This window comes from Brachycentrus maculatus, unplaced genomic scaffold, assembly GCF_059751285.1.
Source record: "Brachycentrus maculatus isolate JH-2025_06_01 unplaced genomic scaffold, ASM5975128v1 h1tg000018l, whole genome shotgun sequence".
NCBI classification, from domain to species: Eukaryota; Metazoa; Arthropoda; class Insecta; order Trichoptera; family Brachycentridae; genus Brachycentrus; species Brachycentrus maculatus.
The window spans coordinates 542,875-561,460 of record NW_028280772.1 but is presented as its reverse complement, the minus strand read 5'-3'; the positions used below and the strand labels follow the sequence as shown (position 1 = coordinate 561,460).

General features: G+C 35.5%; 1 protein-coding gene across 1 annotated transcript; it reads left to right on the top strand.

Moving 5' to 3' along the window:
* The first annotated feature begins 413 nt into the window (after positions 1–413).
* On the top strand, positions 414–17,259 carry alpha-Man-IIb (alpha-Mannosidase class II b). Its single transcript, XM_088267310.1, has 7 exons — positions 414–530; positions 2,684–3,260; positions 13,068–13,132; positions 13,298–13,429; positions 13,510–13,602; positions 13,981–14,175; positions 14,258–17,259. Exons 2-7 carry the CDS (start codon positions 3,125–3,127, stop codon positions 17,225–17,227), a joined length of 3,591 nt encoding a protein of 1,196 aa, XP_088123436.1. The 5' UTR covers positions 414–530; positions 2,684–3,124; the 3' UTR covers positions 17,228–17,259.
* The last annotated feature ends 1,327 nt before the right edge of the window (positions 17,260–18,586 follow it).

Here is an 18,586-nt window from a genome sequence, read left to right as displayed (position 1 = left end):
GAAGGAAAATATCTAAATAAATATCATTTTGTGGGACTGAATAGTCATTAATGGGTAGTGGTATTTTTTTTTAGATTTCTCAATCGAGATTGTATTCGTTACTTTTTAATCTGTTTTATTTCTTGCAGTTTAAATTTTGATGTCAAATTTATCAGGAGCAAGAAATACGCAAAAGGAAACCAAATTGTGAACTTTTTAGCGTGATTAGCTTAAAATGATTCAATCCAAAATCCAAATAAAGTAACGACTTCTTTTAGAGAAATGGGTATTTAATTCAATTTTATATGTAATCGCCAATGTTTATGTGCGGAAAATGGAAAGTATATTATTCGAACGCGCTATTTTTTATTGGACTACTTACCCCATCTAGTCTTTGACATTTTCGAAATAATTGAAAAAAATAACAAAAAAGGCTCGTTCTGTGAAAATCGTTTCACTGTCAAAATGGCTGCGTCTCTTCTCCCTTTTGAAATATTAGTTTACGTCTAAGGCAGTTTTGTGCCGGTACTTTCTTGTCTCAAAACGAAACGGTGAGTCAACGTAAAAAAACAATGCTCATTGTATATTTTAAACATTTTTACAAATGCACTTGCAAAATTACTAACGAGGTTAGCCGCTTTCCGGACCTAATTTTCTAATGCAATTAATTTTCTTCTCCGACTTGGATTTTGTAAATTAAGTTTTTTTAGTATTGCATACAGAATTCGATATAAAGTTTAGGACCAACATAATGTTCAGTGATTTAGTTGCAAAAGTACGCAGTAATTTTGCGTATAGCCAATTTAATTCCTAATTCGTATTTACCTTTCACCTGGTAATTAATTATTATCCGTGAATCAACAGGCGGATTTTTAAAAGTTATATCGTTTTGAAGACGGTCGTCAACGTTTTAATTTAGTTTGGTTTTTACAAATGAAATTTAAAAAAGGAACACAATTAAAATTTGATAAAAAAAAATATAAATTAGGTTGTTATTTGTTGTGGTTTACTATACCAATTCAACTCCCCAAATTGCCATTGATTTTTTTGCTTGTTTTTTATGCTCTTACGTGTTTTTATACAACAGGAATACGTTTGAAAATGTTAGATAATAACAAAATTTATTGTCCTCACATTATAATAGTGTCGGTTGTAGTCCCGTGGTTAGTGTCGCGGACTCTTGAGTCAGAGTTTCTGGGTTCGAACCCACTCTACCTCAATTTGATACCTATTTTTATAAATGCGTCGCTTAGGCTCACAGAAATAGTATGAAATCGAATAATTTTTGTATATAATAAAAACACAAATATTTCATTTTTTTAACACACTAAGGACAGGAAAGGTATTTCTACCCCGATTGATGCTTAAGGACGGGAAGGGTATTTTTACCTTCTGCACCGGCCTCATTTCAAAGGCAGAAAAGAAGAAATTTTATTATTACGTTTATAAATGAATATTATATTTCAATCTCTTTGTTAAGACCTTAATGAAGAGATTTATAGTGATGTAACCTTTCTAGTATACCTGTTCCTATTCTGAGGGGCACAACTTTTCAATTGTTGTTTTTTTTCAAAAGAAATTCATATGTTTTGTTTAAGATAAATTATTAGATTAAAATTTTTATTTTAAATAAATAAATTATATATTTATAAGTTAATTAATAGATTAAGATATATTTATAAGTTAATTAATAGATTAAGATAAATTATTAGATTAAGATTTTGTTTAAGACATTTTTATTTTCAGTTCTGTATTCTTATATACCTTCTATCTCTTTATAAACCTTCTATGTTAAAATGACAGTGTCATAGCCATAATGAATATGGTAACTGCTTGTTTATAATTATCCCTTTAGAAAGTTCTTCAAGTTCTTTTTGAATGTGTCTTTTAACTGTATGAAATAGAATTGCCGAAAATATACATCCTGACCTAAATCCACTGCAGATTTCGATATCTATTGTCTTTCATCTTCAACTTTTACCGCAGTTTAAATGAATTATAACTATAACTATTGCAGATAGTAAAATTTTTTACGCATCCTTATATTTTCAGGACATGTTATGATTTAAATTAGAACTCGGCTGCGATAATACTGAATGGCTTGTTCATAAAATGTTATGTTACCTCGCTGGTTGTGATTCTGGTCTCTCTTTGCACTCCTTCGCACTTAGATTCGCCCATCTTTCTCTTGCAGGATTATCTTACTACCTCATACCTTAGATAACTAAACTATATTTGTAGATACATAGTAACTAAACATTCGTCAAGCGGACTACACAATTAAAAACGTGAGAATTATCAAAAGTATGTATTAAAAATAGTAACTGGTTACATGGCACTTAAGTTTGGTTTATTAGGAATGAATGTAAGAGACATTTAGCGGGGTGCAGGGAAGTAAGTGCGCTTGACTTTTTCGGAGAAGGGCGTCGTCACGTGGACGAATGTTTAGTTATCTAGGGTTAAATAAAAATATGTTAAATGTTATTAATAAATAATTACATTTTTTGCACTTAGTGACTTTTACCTGATCAGGGACAATATATTCGTCTAGTAATATTTTTTTATGATAAAGATATTTTATGTAATATATTAAAAGTTAAAATCTTATCACATAATAGATATAAAAGGTCAGATGTTACGAATACCAGTTGTTGTTTAATGTTCAATTTGTATATAAAATTGTAATATTTATTTTCTTTTTCAGAACAAAGACACCATGACTTCTGCTTAAATTTTAGATTAGAAATAGCTTTAGTATACAAAATAATTAATTAAAACCTTAGAAAATGTTATTTCTCTATTGAAATATCTGTGAAGTAAGATGTCTCATTTAAAATAAATTATTTTAAAAAGTTCATAAAATGAAAGCAAAAAATGTTCCACAGATGGAGATTCACTATACAAGACATGCCAGTAGTTGATCTACTAAATCGAACCTTACCGGGTACGCTCGGCAGAAATTGAAAATTGAATGTCTTTAGGTTAATATTTATCCAATGTTGTGTCTCATGATATTATTATATTAGCGTGAATTTTGCATTCCTTATTATACATAAAAAGTTAGTAGACACTCGAGTGCTTTTTAAACTACACGTTAAGTGGTGGCACTCGAGAATACTTAGTAATAATTAGATTTGGGTTGTCAATGGCATTTGGAGCAAATAATGCAATGATGTTGTGCTTGATGAAGCCGAGATGGATTGCGGGGGCCGCAATAGCCATTACCATTATTCTCCTTTATTCCGGATTGCCGTCCAAACTGCGCCCGGCTCTCTACAAAGGTAATTATCATATTCATTTATTACTTGCAACGGCAGTGAAATTTATAATTTCGTTCATTTCTTATTTACTAGTTCGATATTTACAATTCCAATATTGATTTACGATTCTTTTGTAAGTGCGCAATTGGTTATTCTTCGAGTGGAACCTTTTTGGTCTTCTGAGGACACTTTGACCGTAGCTCAGCAAGGCGGAAGAGCTGTCCCTTGCAAATGAAAGCATTTTGGAATTGTTTATTTAATGATTTGTCCAGGACTCTAAATGAAGCAAAACTTTACTTCGGTTTGTGAATTTCTTACGACTGCGTATAGCTCAACTTGATGGGACTCTCACATGTATAGGCATATATGCTCTCTGCTATGCTGCAGGACTGAGATAAGGTGGTCTTCTCTAGAGTGGACACATTCAGTGAGCAGGCCCACTGTATGGGAAATCAATAAATCCAAACACATATCGCTCACTCCTTTCAACATCGTCATACAGTATATCAAAAAACTTTTTTAGGAAATCGTTTTTAAAGTTTAAAAATATAATAAAATGTATTAAAAATAAATATCAAGCCACACTTATTTACAACACTTTTTAGGTAAAACCTGAAGGTTTTTTTCTCTATTTGAAAAATATTTAGCAAATTCAAAAAAAGAATTAAACTATGCATTTTCTTCAAAATTTAAAAACAACAGTTTCTGCCCTGTAGCGGGTAAATATTAAGTTAAAAATATGCCACTTTTTCTGGGATATAGTACATCTTCTGGGCATTCCGAAAACATGCACAACTGAAAATTGACAATTTTTGATATATGTATGAAGTTGTTAAAAGGAGTGAGCGATATGTATATGCAAAGTTCATCGCAAATGCTTTCAGCTTCTTTAAAGTCAATATGCATTATCATTTGAAGTAATAAAAATTTTAATTAGGGAACTTCCTTGATTACAGAAAGATGTGTTTTAATTAATAGCTCACAAATTTCCATAACATCAACATACATATCTTACCTTATCTCATTTTTGCTTAGATAATCTCCTGATTCCCTACAGTTATTAAGTTCTCTTTGCATTTTTTATGCAGAGGACTTACTTACACATTCCCAAAAAACATAGATATCGAATATATATTTTTGGAAATATGACATTGATTGCGGAATTCCATCACCATAAACGAGATTTATGCTGCTAAAATTTAACAGTATCGCTAACTAACATAACAACCTCACCATGATAATGGATATTTGTCAGACGGGAGGAATATCTAATTTAACATACTCAACCTATAAAGGATTGTATTAGACTCGTTTTGTGTTTACAACAGCCGATATAATTAATATTTTCAATCATCATTTTCTTTTGGAAAAATCGCCTTCGAAAAATCATTACTTTCAAAAGTTGGCAATAAATGACGTCACAGAAACGATGGAGTTATTTTAATGTTGGTGTCATTGCTAAATCATTGGCGGCTCTATTAGTTTAAGTCTATGGTCCACCCTCCCACCTCCCCCTCCCCTCATACTTGTATAACACAAACGGTAGTGTAGTGGTAAACAAATAATGCATACTACTTACTATTACAGCTCTATAAACCATAGACAATAAACCATATGACTTCATAAAACGTTTGATGACACGCAAATGTGAGCGCACATTTTTAGTTTTATTGAAATATCTAAAGTTTAAACTTTAATATCTCCTGTTCCCTACAGATTTCAATAAGAATGTTATCGATAGTCTTGTGATTTTTCATTTTAATTTATTAGCTAATAATCCAACATAGTGACAAAAGCCTATAGAGTGCCGTATTATATTAGCGGTAGCTCAGCGGTAGTTTTTATAGTTGATTTTCTAAAGACAGCTACCTAAACGACTGAACTCGCAATCTGCGTGATTTTATCTCGTTATCGGGCAATGCATGGTTATCGTGGATGCTTACTGACGTTTGATAATATACAAAAATTGTTAGTATTTATAAGAAAAAAAATCTGACAGTTTTATTCCTACTGCAACAAATAACATGAAAATATTTCGAAATTTAAATGTTGAATTTAATTACATTGTATTGCTAGTAAATTTCCATTAATTTTTATATGTCACAGTCAATTTCTTTTAGCATTGTGATTAATTATAATAAAGAGATTTTTAATATAGTAAAGATAATAAACTCTGTAACCGAATTCAAAATTCAGAAAGCTGGTGTTGGGGTGAGGAATTTAGATTTCAGTTAATTACCGCCACCCTTCACCCTAAATTTATAATTTTTCAGTTGTGATAAAATGACATTTTGTGTAATAATTAAACCAGTCTGATGATGTCGGTAACGACGAAACCCGGTCGCTGGTCAAATAAAAATAAAGTGGAAAAGCTAAAAGTATTGGTTTTAATCTAATAATATATTAATAATTAAAGTTTATTTATATTATTTTTTAAAATAATTGGTTTCAATTTGTAAAATTTTATATTCATAAAATTTTGAAGAATGATATTTTCTGTTGTATGATTTGATTAAATTAAGTCTTTGCATTTGTCTGACACAGTTTTGTTCATTATAAATTAAACAAATGCATAGAACCCGCGCAACGAATCAGGGATCTCACACATAGAACTTGGAATTTCACGGGATCTGACGCATGGTAGCCATACATAGAGCTTCTTAAATAATATTCCCATATATATTTTTTACTAATAGAACACTTGCATCGCATACTGACATCACGTTACGTAGAATTAACTCATGAAATGTAGCCTTGATTTCAATTAAGCAGCGGATCGGGGTCGGTGTCAATTGAGGTGAAATTCTTCCTACAGTGTTTTTTGTTATTGAACTAAGTAAATATTATTTATTTTATTCATATTTTAGTTGTTTTCTTGTTTGTATCAAATTCTCGAAACTTCACTGTAATATATTTAGATACAATGTATGCGTGTAATTATGCTCAGCGGTTACAAAGTAAATTGGTGAAGATAAATTACCAAGGTTTTTATTTGATACATTGTTTCTAAATATACCAGGTCTGTAACCTCAGAAATGGCATTTTTTAACTAAGAAAAATTTATAAGTATTGATTTAAACTTAAATAATTAGTATTGGCCTTCAATACCTAAACATTTTTCCATCTCTCTGGCAAGTTATGAATACCCCGCCAAAAAAAGGCCTCGATTTTTGAGACAAACCAGTCGTCGAACCATTTTCAGACATCTTCATACGAATTGAATTGCTGGTCAGCAAGTGTATGGCTAATCGATGAAAACAAGCTGTAGTCGGAAGGGGCCAAGTTTGGTGAATAAAGCAGGTGGGGTATGACTTCCCAGTTGAGTGCCTCCAAGTTGTTGCTAATAAAAGTTGATGTGTACGGTGCATTGTCGAGGAGACAAATTAGCAGCTCGTGTCTTTGTTGGTAATCGGGTCTTTTGTCGTGCAGTGCTCGGTTGAGTTTAACCAATTGTTGACAGTTTAGTCTACTCGTAGTGGATGATACCCTTCTGATGTCACCAAACACACAGCGATGTTTTTTGTTCGTCGGGGGCAATTCACAATTTCATGAGCTTGGAATTTTGTAAGAAATACCCATTTTTCATCACCAGTAACAATTTAATGCAAAAAAATGTTTTCTTTTGTTTTGTGGCGTTGAAACGTCATTCCTGCTGCCTTTCGTTTAATTCATGGGGCACGATTTCCCAATCTTTTGAATCTTTCCCATTGCAATAAAGCATTTGGAATATGAGCAAACGGGAATTCTGAGGTTAAAGACCTGGTAGACATTTTTTTGTTGCAAACTCTTGTCCCAGTCAAATGTTTTTATTTTATTTGCGGATTTTCACCATAACCGATCTGTGCTTACAACCCCAGCGTTAAACAGCTAAACGTCCACTTCTGCCAATCCATTGTTCTCAAAGTAAAAAATAATTTGTTAGTTCTTTATAGTCCATCAACTATTTATCTATTTAAGAATTTTATATTAAACCCTTTATTTCTCTCCGACCAGCTAAATTGGTCTCAGTGTATTCCCAATTTAATGTGATGCAACGATTTCATCTAAATCACAATTTTATCCGGGGGCACTTTTACGTAAATAAAATTAATTATTTGAAATTGTAGCCATATGTTCACAGGAAATTATATGAAAAGGCGGAAAAATTATTTACTTGTTATAGAATATAATACAAAATTATATATTAAAATATATTAAAATATATCCAGCACCATGCACGTGATAGAAGTGAAAATTTAAAAAATATAAGAGTTTTAGTGTGAGAGACAGAGAGAGAGCATCCCAAAAGAAATAAATGTGCATAAAAAATTCTGTTTATTCAATATTCACACTGTCATTGATTGGTGCTTCATTTTATAATACTGATATTAATGGTTTGTGATAACCAAAATGAGAGATGTATGACCACGATTCAATGTTTAAAATAATGCATCTCTTTTTCCTCTCTAAGTTATATTTTTCATCTCTCAAACATGACACGTCCTAGAAATTTCACCCTCAATTCTCGTCCAATTATCGAGTATTGATCGCCGCCTAAGAAGTTTCATTTCAATAATACATTTCTTTACATCTCACCAATAGATGTCTCTAGTGAAGTTCTAGTGATTCATGAACATGGTTTCTAAATTGGTTCATATATATAGAACTTCCAAGAATTTGAGTAGTGTGGTTGTCAATAATGGGTAGAATTGGTGAATGTTACACGTGTGTAAAGTGATCACTCAAACCAGCCTATGACGGTCGTAAGCCCCGTAAATGCCCAGACTTCCATGTTCTTCTTCATCTTTGATGAGATATCAAAAAATAATATCAATAATACATGGCGTAGGTTGACTTCTAGACTTTTATTTCCAACAACTTTGGCATTTAAAACTGGTTATCGATCTATAATGTCATGAAATTAAAGTTTTTTACTAAGTAAAAGTGAGTTACCTACACTGTGTAACTTCCTTTTGTAATTGACACTATGGTAGATAATATAATTCTATTTTTACACTGCATACGTTGAGTAAATAATATCATATTCTCCATATTATTAAAATTTAAAGCATTTACTTTGTTTTTAATTAATGTTTTACTTCGTAAATACCACTATTTCTTAAAATCTGCTGTGACACGTGTTTCGATGCATTCCGCATCATTTTCAAACACCGTTAATTAAAAATGGATAGATTTTACCACAAAGTAACTGCCGAATTAATTAATGAAATAATTTTCTTTGTGGTTAGTCATTTTTAGTAATTTTTTTTACAAAAATGTTAGTAATATTAGAATATAACCACTCACCGCAAATAATATCACATCGTCACTACATATCAAATAGGTAGTATGTGACAATTTTGGTCTATAATATCATTTGAAGCGGTGATTTTTTATTTTAAGATATTGTTTTTCGATACAAAAATGTATGGAGGCCCATTCAAATATGACGACATTATGTTGCGTTCAAATAAATAAATATTTGTCATTTTTACTCATTTTTGATGAAACTCAGTAGGGTCATATTAAAAACCGTCTATGTCTGACCAGGAAAAAATAATAAATGCTAAAATTAATAGAAACAAAATCGATTTAGTTAAATGAAGCGAAATTAGTCAATACATCTGGTGTAAAATGTTGTAATTTCTTTGATTGATTCGCCAGTCACTTTGTGGTAAAATGTTGTAATATTGGTATCCAATAGCATGGAATCTCCGGCTGAGCGATAATATAGCCTAATAATAGCGAGGTCAATTAAATTAATTAAATATTTTTCTCGAACCGAGTAGTAATTGTCTCTTGCTAAACTAACATGAGAAGACAGCAGCCTTGGAATCATTGTTTGGTATATGATTGGATACTACCAAAACATGTCTAAATAAAAAAAATACAAAATAAGAAAATAAAATTGAAAAAAATTTAAATGTCTTACATTTTGAGTGTGTCCAAATACTTGTTCACAAATCTGGATTATCTCCAAGTATAGGAGTTAATTTATTTGATATAAGAGTTTCTGCTCAATAAAAAGCTTCTTTTCATCTCACCAATAGATGTTTCTAGTGAAGTTTTAGTGATGCAAGAACAATGTTTCAAAATTGGTTCATATTTATAGAACTTCCAAGAATTTGAGTAGTGTGGTTGTCAATAATGGGTAGAATTGGTGAATGTTACACGTGTGTAAAGTCATCACTTAAACCAGCCTATGACGGTCGCCAGCCCTGTAAATGCCCAGACTTCCATATTCTTCTTCATCTTTGATGAGATGTCAAAAAATAAAACATGTCTTACAAAAAAAACTATATGTCTTCCTGAAAAAACATCAACTACTCAGTCTTGAAGGTCGTCGTATGTTATTGGATATGGGAACCCTCCAGGATATGATTAGTGGACGTCTCCATAGTCCGGTTTTGACTTCCGAAATAACGTATAATGTACCTTGCTACCATACCCGCCACACGTCACAATTTTTATTCAAAGTACCTTTCCTTTACCTTTCCTTCCAACTAATTATGCGCAGAGTTCACCTATGTTTCCAATGGCTAGTGAGTACGACTCATGTTTTAGCTAAATTGACATTTTCAATTTTGTAAAATCTAAGTTGAAAAGTCGAATGGTGAGCATATTGTCCTCTCAGGATCTTTAAAAACTATGCTTCTTTGCATTGTATGTATGTCCATACTAGAATCAACATCACACACACACACCCTCTTACACACTTCACACATGCACATTTTTTCTCATAAATATGTGTTCATTTGCTAGATCTACACTAAATATTTTGTACTAATCTTTATGTTTCTGTGGTTAACTATAATTGGCTTGTTTAATGTATATCTTTTAATGTTTTGTTTTACATATGTTGCTGTTGTTAACCCTAATAAATCAATATTCTTCTTTTTTCAAAACATTTTAAAAAAAAAAAATAAACCACAAAGCCTCTCCTTTTAGAAGCTTATCTGTAGGTAGAATAGTATGGATAGTGAAGGTGAATGTGAAAAATGCATCACAGACACCCAGACCAATTGAAACTAAATCTATAGTGAATTTAATTTGCAATTGGCAGAAATCGAACCCGCGATTTCGCAGCCAAGCGTCTAACCTAAGTTTTATATTTGAAAATATATTTAGAAGAAATTAGGTTATTTATCTCCAGGGGCTGCTTTATAGATTCCACCTTTCATCTCGAAGACTTAACATGAAAATTTCCATAAACAAAACAAAGAGCATGGTCACTTGGAGACATCCAGTACGATGCAAACTTGCAATCAATAATGAAATCATAGAGCAAGTTATGCAATTCAAGTATTCGGGCGTCCAAGTATCCAGCAGCAATACCTGTACAACGAAGTAAGAGAGCAAGCAAACAAGGCCTCTGCTGTAGCTGGATGCTTAAAAAAATTGTATGGAGAAATAAATACATGCTGAAAGAGAGGTGAGAATCTGTAAGACCTGCGTTAGACCGATCTTGATATACGGCACAGAAACAAGAGCCGACACCGCGATAGCAAAAAGCCTTCTTAGGACATCCGAAATGAAGACTCTTCAACCCATTGCGGGTCTAACACTTTGCGACAGAGTTACAAACTCTGAAATAATTAAAATCTGCAATGTCGAAGAGAAAGAGGACGTTTCTGGAGAAATCATGTGGGGAGAATCAGTATAAGCGGGATCAGACCCCCAGGAAGACCACCTAAACTATGGGAGAGATAGCTGGTCTTCCACCCCCCAGGAGCGGACCGGAGAATGACAGGACATAGTCCTAAAAAAAGAAGAAGAAGAAGATCTAATTATTTCGTAAATTCAAAGTACTAATACAAAAAATAGATTATTATTTAATATGATTCCATTTTTTTAAAGCCATACAACTCATATAAAATTAGCAAATAGAAATTCACAATGATAGAAAATTCAATAACAGGACCAGCATACAGCAACAACAAATATAGTCCTATTGCATTATGTACCATGTAAAAATCTGGAATCAAATTGATGAAAGATGGGAATTTTTGTATGTGTCCATTTAATTTTTTGGGTGAACTTGCTCACACTAGCTCCAACTTTCTAAGTATATCTTCTGAGAGTAAGGTGTGCATGGTAACAGAAGGAAATACAATTGTTTGAGGTCGCTCAGTGCACAGTAGGTAATTTAAGGAATTTGAGGATATTCTCTGCGTACGAGGAAAGATTATACCCTTGTTTTAATTCAATATGTCTATCTCTTGCAAAATTTAAGTATTCAAATTTTGTATTCTCTAAGCATTGTCAACTTTGTAATATAACACTCTCCTTATTCATGGTTCACTTTGTGTAATACCTTTTAAGTGGTATTACGCAAAGTGAATGATGAATGATAGATAAGATAAAGATAAAAACCCTTATCCGCACCCCAATGGTGCATAGGGCACTGCATCATATAAACGCAGTGTTATCTTGATCGTTAGCACATGAAGGAAAGGTGATCAGCCCTCCGCTTCAGGTTACCAGTCCAGGGTAATATTGAATAAATATTACAGTGAAAAAAATCACTTATATTTACTTTACCTCCCTTGGGAATCGAACCCGAGACCTCCAGAACGGTAGCCAAGCGTGCTGACCATTACACTACGGAGGCAAATAAGGAGTGTTTTTTACATTTTTGATATCTCAACATAGATGAAGAAGAATATGGAAGTTTGGGGATTTACAGGGCTTACGACATGTCATAGGCTGGTTCATTGATCACTTTACATAAATGCGATATTTGCCAATTCTACCCATGATTGACAACCACACTAATAGAACTCCTAGATATGTTGGTCAATCTCGTGACACAGTACATGTGAGTTGACGATAGCCATCTATGTTGGAATGGGGACACATGTACTGTGTCACGAGATTGATCAATATATCCAGGAGTTCCAAAAATTTTACAATTGTGGTTGTCAATCATGGATAGAATTGGTGAATGTTATACGTAGTGATCCTAAGTGGAGTTAATCCAGATTTGTGAAGTATTTAGACACTCAAAATTTTGTAGATAAGGAGTGTTATAAAATTAATACATAATTCATTCTAATTAAGATGAAGAAGAAAAAGATATAAATTTATTTTGTTTGCTTAATTAATCCGTATGAATACTGGATACTGAAAAACGTCTGAAACCGGATATCCATTTAATCGTTTAATTTTTGTACCTCAATGAAACAAGAAGTAAATTGAGGGCGAAAACAATTACTAATGCGATATTATCTGATTCTGTTTATCTGATGTGCCTGTTTGCGTCATGCGATTGCTTTGTATATTCCATCTGACATTGGGTTATGAATGTTGCATGTGAGAAATATGTTATTTTTTTCTAGTACAATAGTCCCTCAATATTTGCGGCATTGCGTGTATTCGCATATATACATTTTATATATTTTGTGCCATATTTTGCAAATTTATTTGGTAATGATACTTTTGAAATGACTTAATTCCTTACTCCTTGGTTTGAATGCCAATATTTGTGACTCTTAAAAGGGACACAGTTCCTGCGATTACCGAGTTACGTGCTGTTTTACTGATTATCAACAAGTACTTACTCGGATGCCTTGGAATATTCAATATGTTGATAAGAGGTTGGGTCAGCATTCAAAAAATGTGTTAAGACTCAGTGCTATTATTTATTACATCTTCTTCCTGGTCTTTTTCTGCATCCCGTGGTGCCAGGGCACTACATCTGACTAGCACAGTATTAGCTCGATCATTAGTTACATGTAACCCCCAACTAAGTAGTTATTCCTGTGATGTTTGTTGGAATCGCGGAAACTTTTGGCAACAAATAAGGCAGTTGCACTTCTAGCTTTTCTTGAAATGATATTTTTATTTCAGAGCATTTACATGACAATGATGACTCTGGTGCTTTCTACAGAGAGCCACCAATACCTCTACGTTTTGTAAGTAATATACATTTTAGAATAATTATTTTGTTGGCTAGTACCATAGTACATTATATGAAATATAGTTGCTGGAAATTGAAACTTTTATAATATAACCAAAAGTTGTTAGTCAAATACTCGAGTGACATGGGTTAATGTAATATTTGTGACATTTGATTTTAGGTACAACACTATTGGAGTGGTGCTTCGAATGGTAGCTATTTTGATTTCCAAAATGGAGAAACATGCCCAATTCTGCATGTTCAAAAAACAGATATTGATTCACTGAAGGAGTTTGCTAACTTTGATTTCCAGGTATTGTTTTATTTTAACGAGTTATCCACATGCGTGTTACGTAAATGGTTATTATTAATGTAGCCTTGTTTTGTCTCTAGCCTAAATGGATGAGAAGTAAGGAGTATTGGAACAATGCTTTTGAAGAACGTTATGAAGTACAAAAGACGGAGAGTAACCGACCTCACTTGAAGGTTAGTGCATTTATTTTCAAGATAATTTGTCGCTCGGGACTCCTGGTTTTTTCTGACAAAATGCCCAAGTTATGTTCCGCATGTTGAGGAGTTCCAGCCCGAAGAATGCGTGTCATCCGCCTCCAGTACCGTATTGCGGACACAATTAGCGTGTCTTTCTATTTTCCCTAGTGTCCATGTATCTACTCCTATGTTCAGTATGGAGGAATTTTTTCATATCTTCATCCAACTAACTTCATCGCTACTGATCTCGCAATCCAATCCTTGGAGTTTCTGCTTTGTAACCTCCATTTTTAGAAATCAGCACATAAATTAATAGACTCGTCAACTTCTGTCTAATGAAAAATACATTAATTTTATTTAATTAAATATTTGCAGGTTGTTATTGTTCCCCACTCTCACAATGATCCGGGATGGTTACATACATTTGAACAGTACTTTCAAACGGAAACAAAAAAGATTATTAATCAAGTTGTTGCAAAACTACAACAATATCCAAACATGACGTTTATTTGGAGCGAAATATCTTTCCTCAGCGCCTGGTGGGATTCCGCTCATCCTATTAAACAAAAGGTAAATGCGCCTAATAAACGTAACTTACATAAATATTACCTGTTAATAATTACATAGTATAGTGTGGTATTGTTGTCAACAGGCTCTGAGAAATCTGGTAAAATCGGGGCGTTTAGAAATCACCACGGGAGGATGGGTGATGCCTGACGAGGCTACGACACACGTGTACGCCTTGCTGGATCAGTTCATCGAGGGCCACCAGTGGATCAAGAACAACATCGGCGTGGCCCCCGAAACGGGCTGGTCCATCGACCCGTTCGGGCACGGCGCCACGGTGCCCTACCTACTGGCCAGCGCGGGGGTGCGCGCGGGCGTAGTGCAGCGCTTGCACTACGCCTGGAAGCAGCGCCTGGCGCAGCAGCAGTGGGGCGACTTCCTGTGGCTGCCGCCGTGGGCCTCGCCCTCCGCCGCGCCCGCGCGAGCCTACCTCACACACAACCAGCCCTTCGACATCTACTCCATCAAGCACTCGTGCGGCCCGCACCCGTACGTGTGTCTCAACTTCGACTTCCGCAAGATCCCCGGAGAGTACACGGAGTACTCCATCAAGGCGGAGCCCATCAACGACAAGAACCTCAAGGCCAAGGCGGAGCTGCTGCTGGAGCAGTATGCGCGCACGGGCTCTCTGCTGCCGCACAATGTGGCGCTCATCCCGCTCGGGGACGACTTCAGATACAACCACGAAATTGAATTCGATCAGCAGTACATCAATTACAAGAGATTGGCCGACTTTATCAACTCCAACAAGAACACGTACAAAGCCGAGATTGTGTTCGGTACACCCAGGGATTATTTCAAAGCTATTAAGGAAAGATACGATCGTTTTCCCACGTTTAAGGGGGACTTTTTCGTGTATTCAGACATCTTCACGGAAGGTCGTCCGGCTTATTGGTCGGGATACTTTACGACGAGACCCTTCCTGAAGATCATGGATCGTGAGTTGGAGCACAACCTGAGGAATGCGGAGATCTTGTTCACTATAACGCTGAATACGGCCCGTCAGTACGATTACAAGAACATCCTGAGGGTGCTGGAGAAGAAGTACGAGTCCTTGGTGAAGGCGAGGAGGAACCTGGGGCTGTTCCAGCACCACGACGCCATCACCGGCACCTCCAAGGCCAGCGTGATGAGAGACTACGGACTCAAGCTCTATGAGAGTCTGCAAGACATGATCAAGTTGCAGGAATCTTGCCTGGAATCTCTACTTATTAATTCTACTAGTCCTAAGCTGAATAATCAATTTAAGAGTTTTATATTAAACGATATGGTGAGGGAGAGTTATGACAAGTTGCCGGGAAAATTGCCAATTTTTGTAGATAATAATAAGCGAATAATACTTTTCAACTCTTTAGCGCAAAAACGATCCGAAATTGTCACAATCCGAGTGGTTTCCGCCAACATTAAAATACTGAATCATTTAAAGGAAAATGTTGTTTTCCAAGTAAATCCAGTATGGCACTGGAATGCGATGAATAATGTGGAGATATCGACGAGTGAGTTTGAAATAATATTTCTTGCCGATCTACCGAGTCTAAGTATTGTGACGTATCAGATATTAGAAGGATCGGGCTCCGAAAAGACCACCATCTACTGCGACAGCTGCGTGTACGATGTGCTGCAAGGAACTCCCCAGACACCGGCGGACCAACTGGAGGACTCCCAACACCGACGCAAGCTCGCGGCAGCCAAGAGTGTGTTCAACATCAAGGGTGTGCTGCCCGGTGATATACAATTAGAAAATCATAAAATGAAACTTCTTATCGATGGGATAACCGGCTTCTTAAAAACAGTAACAAAGAAACATTCTGGTATAGTAAGGCAGTGTGCAATAGAATTTTCCGCTTATCAGAGCGCCCAACTACACTCCGGGGCATATCTCTTCATGCCAGATATCAATACTCCGGAAAAGAACGTTCTAGAAGATTATTCCCGGAAATCTGAAAGTAGCGACGGATCTAAAATGAATTTAATTTTTATCACTTCCGGTTCCATTTCTACCCAAGTCACCGTCATATATGGACCTTTTCTCACCCACACGTTAAAGATTTATAACATGGAGAATGGTTCGTTATCTGACGCTATTTATATAGAGAACGAGGTGGATTTCGAAGAACCTCCTAAAAATAGAGAAACAGAACTTTTCATGAGAATTGAAACCGGAATACAGAATGGTGAACCTCCTGAGTTTTATACAGACCAAAATGGCTTCCAGTACCAGAAACGAGTGAAAGTGGAGAAGATCGGGATAGAGGGCAATTATTATCCGATCACCACAATGGCATTCCTCCAAGACAAGGAGTGGAGGTTGACTTATATCACAGGGCACGCTCAAGGAGCCGCCGCTTTCGAACCCGGTCGTCTGGAGGTCATGCTCGACCGCAGGACCCTGTATGACGACTCGCGTGGGATGGGCGAAGGCTTGGTAGATAACCGCAAAACCCAATTCCGCTCTTGGCTGCTTACTGAATCGCTCCTTCCCGAAGAGCCTCAGAAAAGATTGAAAAGAGCACTCGGTGATCGAGTGTCGTTTGTTCCGCAACATATCGGCGATAGATTAAAACGGGCCACTTTCCAAGAGCCCCGAGCGAAGGAAAACTTCCGAAGATTTATCTTCTCCGATTCTAAAAGTATGTACGAATTGCCGAGCGCCTTCGCCGTTCGCTTGAGCCTGGAGCTCAACTACCCGGTCAATATCTTCACGATAGATAACTCGGAGAGCTTGGAGGTGAATTACGATTCCTTGTTTCTGTTGCACGCGCCTTTCCCGGAGGATGTGCACCTGGTGACTGTGCGGACGCTGACGGACGGGCAGTTTGCGCAGTTCCCGTCGCGCGGAGCTCTGCTGGTGCTGCAGCGTGCGGCGTGGCGTTGCGGCTCGCAGGGCGCAGGAGGCGTGGCGCTCCCCAGCGCTCCCCCCTTCACGGGCCTGCGAGTCCAGGCGCTCGCCGCCACCTCGCTCACCGGACTCACCTCCCTCCAGAATCTCAATTCCTTGCGGGATTTACAACTAAAACCTATGGAATTGCATACAGTTAATATCACTTTTGTATAATTCAGTTACCAGATTATATATTATTACTGTAATTATTTGTTTTATTTATCACTTTTGTAAACTGTTAAATATAAACCAACGCTTTGCTACTTTACATTCTTATGGAATGTGTTCTTGACAAAAATTCATAAAGACTACTGGATTTATAAAAAATTATACATTTTAGACATCTAATTTAAAACTAGTTTTCATTTGTGGACTTATTTTACCAAGAGCTGGGTCTCGTAATTATCAATGTTGTCAGACAACACCTGATTGCTGGTATAGTAAATGGAAAAGTCAGTTCCTCCAAAATATGTCAGCAGATCAAGATCAAGTGTATCTTCCTTTGTGCAAATCTCACAGGAGTTGCGTCCTCCTGCCAACATCCCCCCGCTTATACCTCTGTCAGACCCTCTAGCTGCTGCTAGAGTCTAGCAGATGCTCGGGGTTATGAGTCAAGCTGTAAGAAATATGCAAAATATTGGCTAGTTTATTGATCAATTTGGACACAGCATTTAAGATAGCGTTTCAAATAAAAGTTTAAAGTATAAATGAAAATGCAATGAATATTTTATTATGTAAAAACAATTTGGTCTTGAAAACTTATACTATATTGGTTTATTTATTATTTTTTTAAACATTTAAATACTAAATATCTGTTAAACGGTGAAAGATACAGATATTATGGGAAATCTAAATAAGACTACAATTCAAGAAAAATGTGAGTTATTTGAGAAACATGGAAGTTGATTATAAGACTCATTATATCAGATTTCAATTGTTATTATTATTTTGTTTGTAAAAGACTTGACACTGGCAAAAACATGCTCTCACTGGGCCAAAGAAATTTAAAAAAATCCTTGAATCCTTGAATAACACTAAAAAAAAAGCCTTGTATTACATACGTGCCCTGAAAATATTACCCTTTTAATTTTTGGGCAGCACGAAACTCTCGATTAGTTGAATGAATATTTCCATTCAGAACAGTTTGACTGTTGTATGGAGTTCTTCACAGTACAGAATAATTTATTGCGCTCCCAATTCATTTAACTGCTGAACTGGCGTTGGTGGTTCTATTGCAGCATGAATTCCAGAAAGATTTCTTTCAATTGGTCAGGACGTTAACGATATATTACTCATATCTACCTTCCCATCCTTACTATTTTACTTACAGACAAAACTTTTAAATAAATGCGTACCCTTAAAAAGTAAAAGTGTCCGCCTCCGTGGTGTAATGGTAATTGTGTTTAGCTACCGTGCTGGAGGTCCCGGGTTTGATTCCAAGGGTGTTAGGGTGAAAATAATTATGATTGATTTTACACTAATTGTTATTTAATATAGATACCCTGGACTGGTCTCTGAAGTGGAGGAGATATC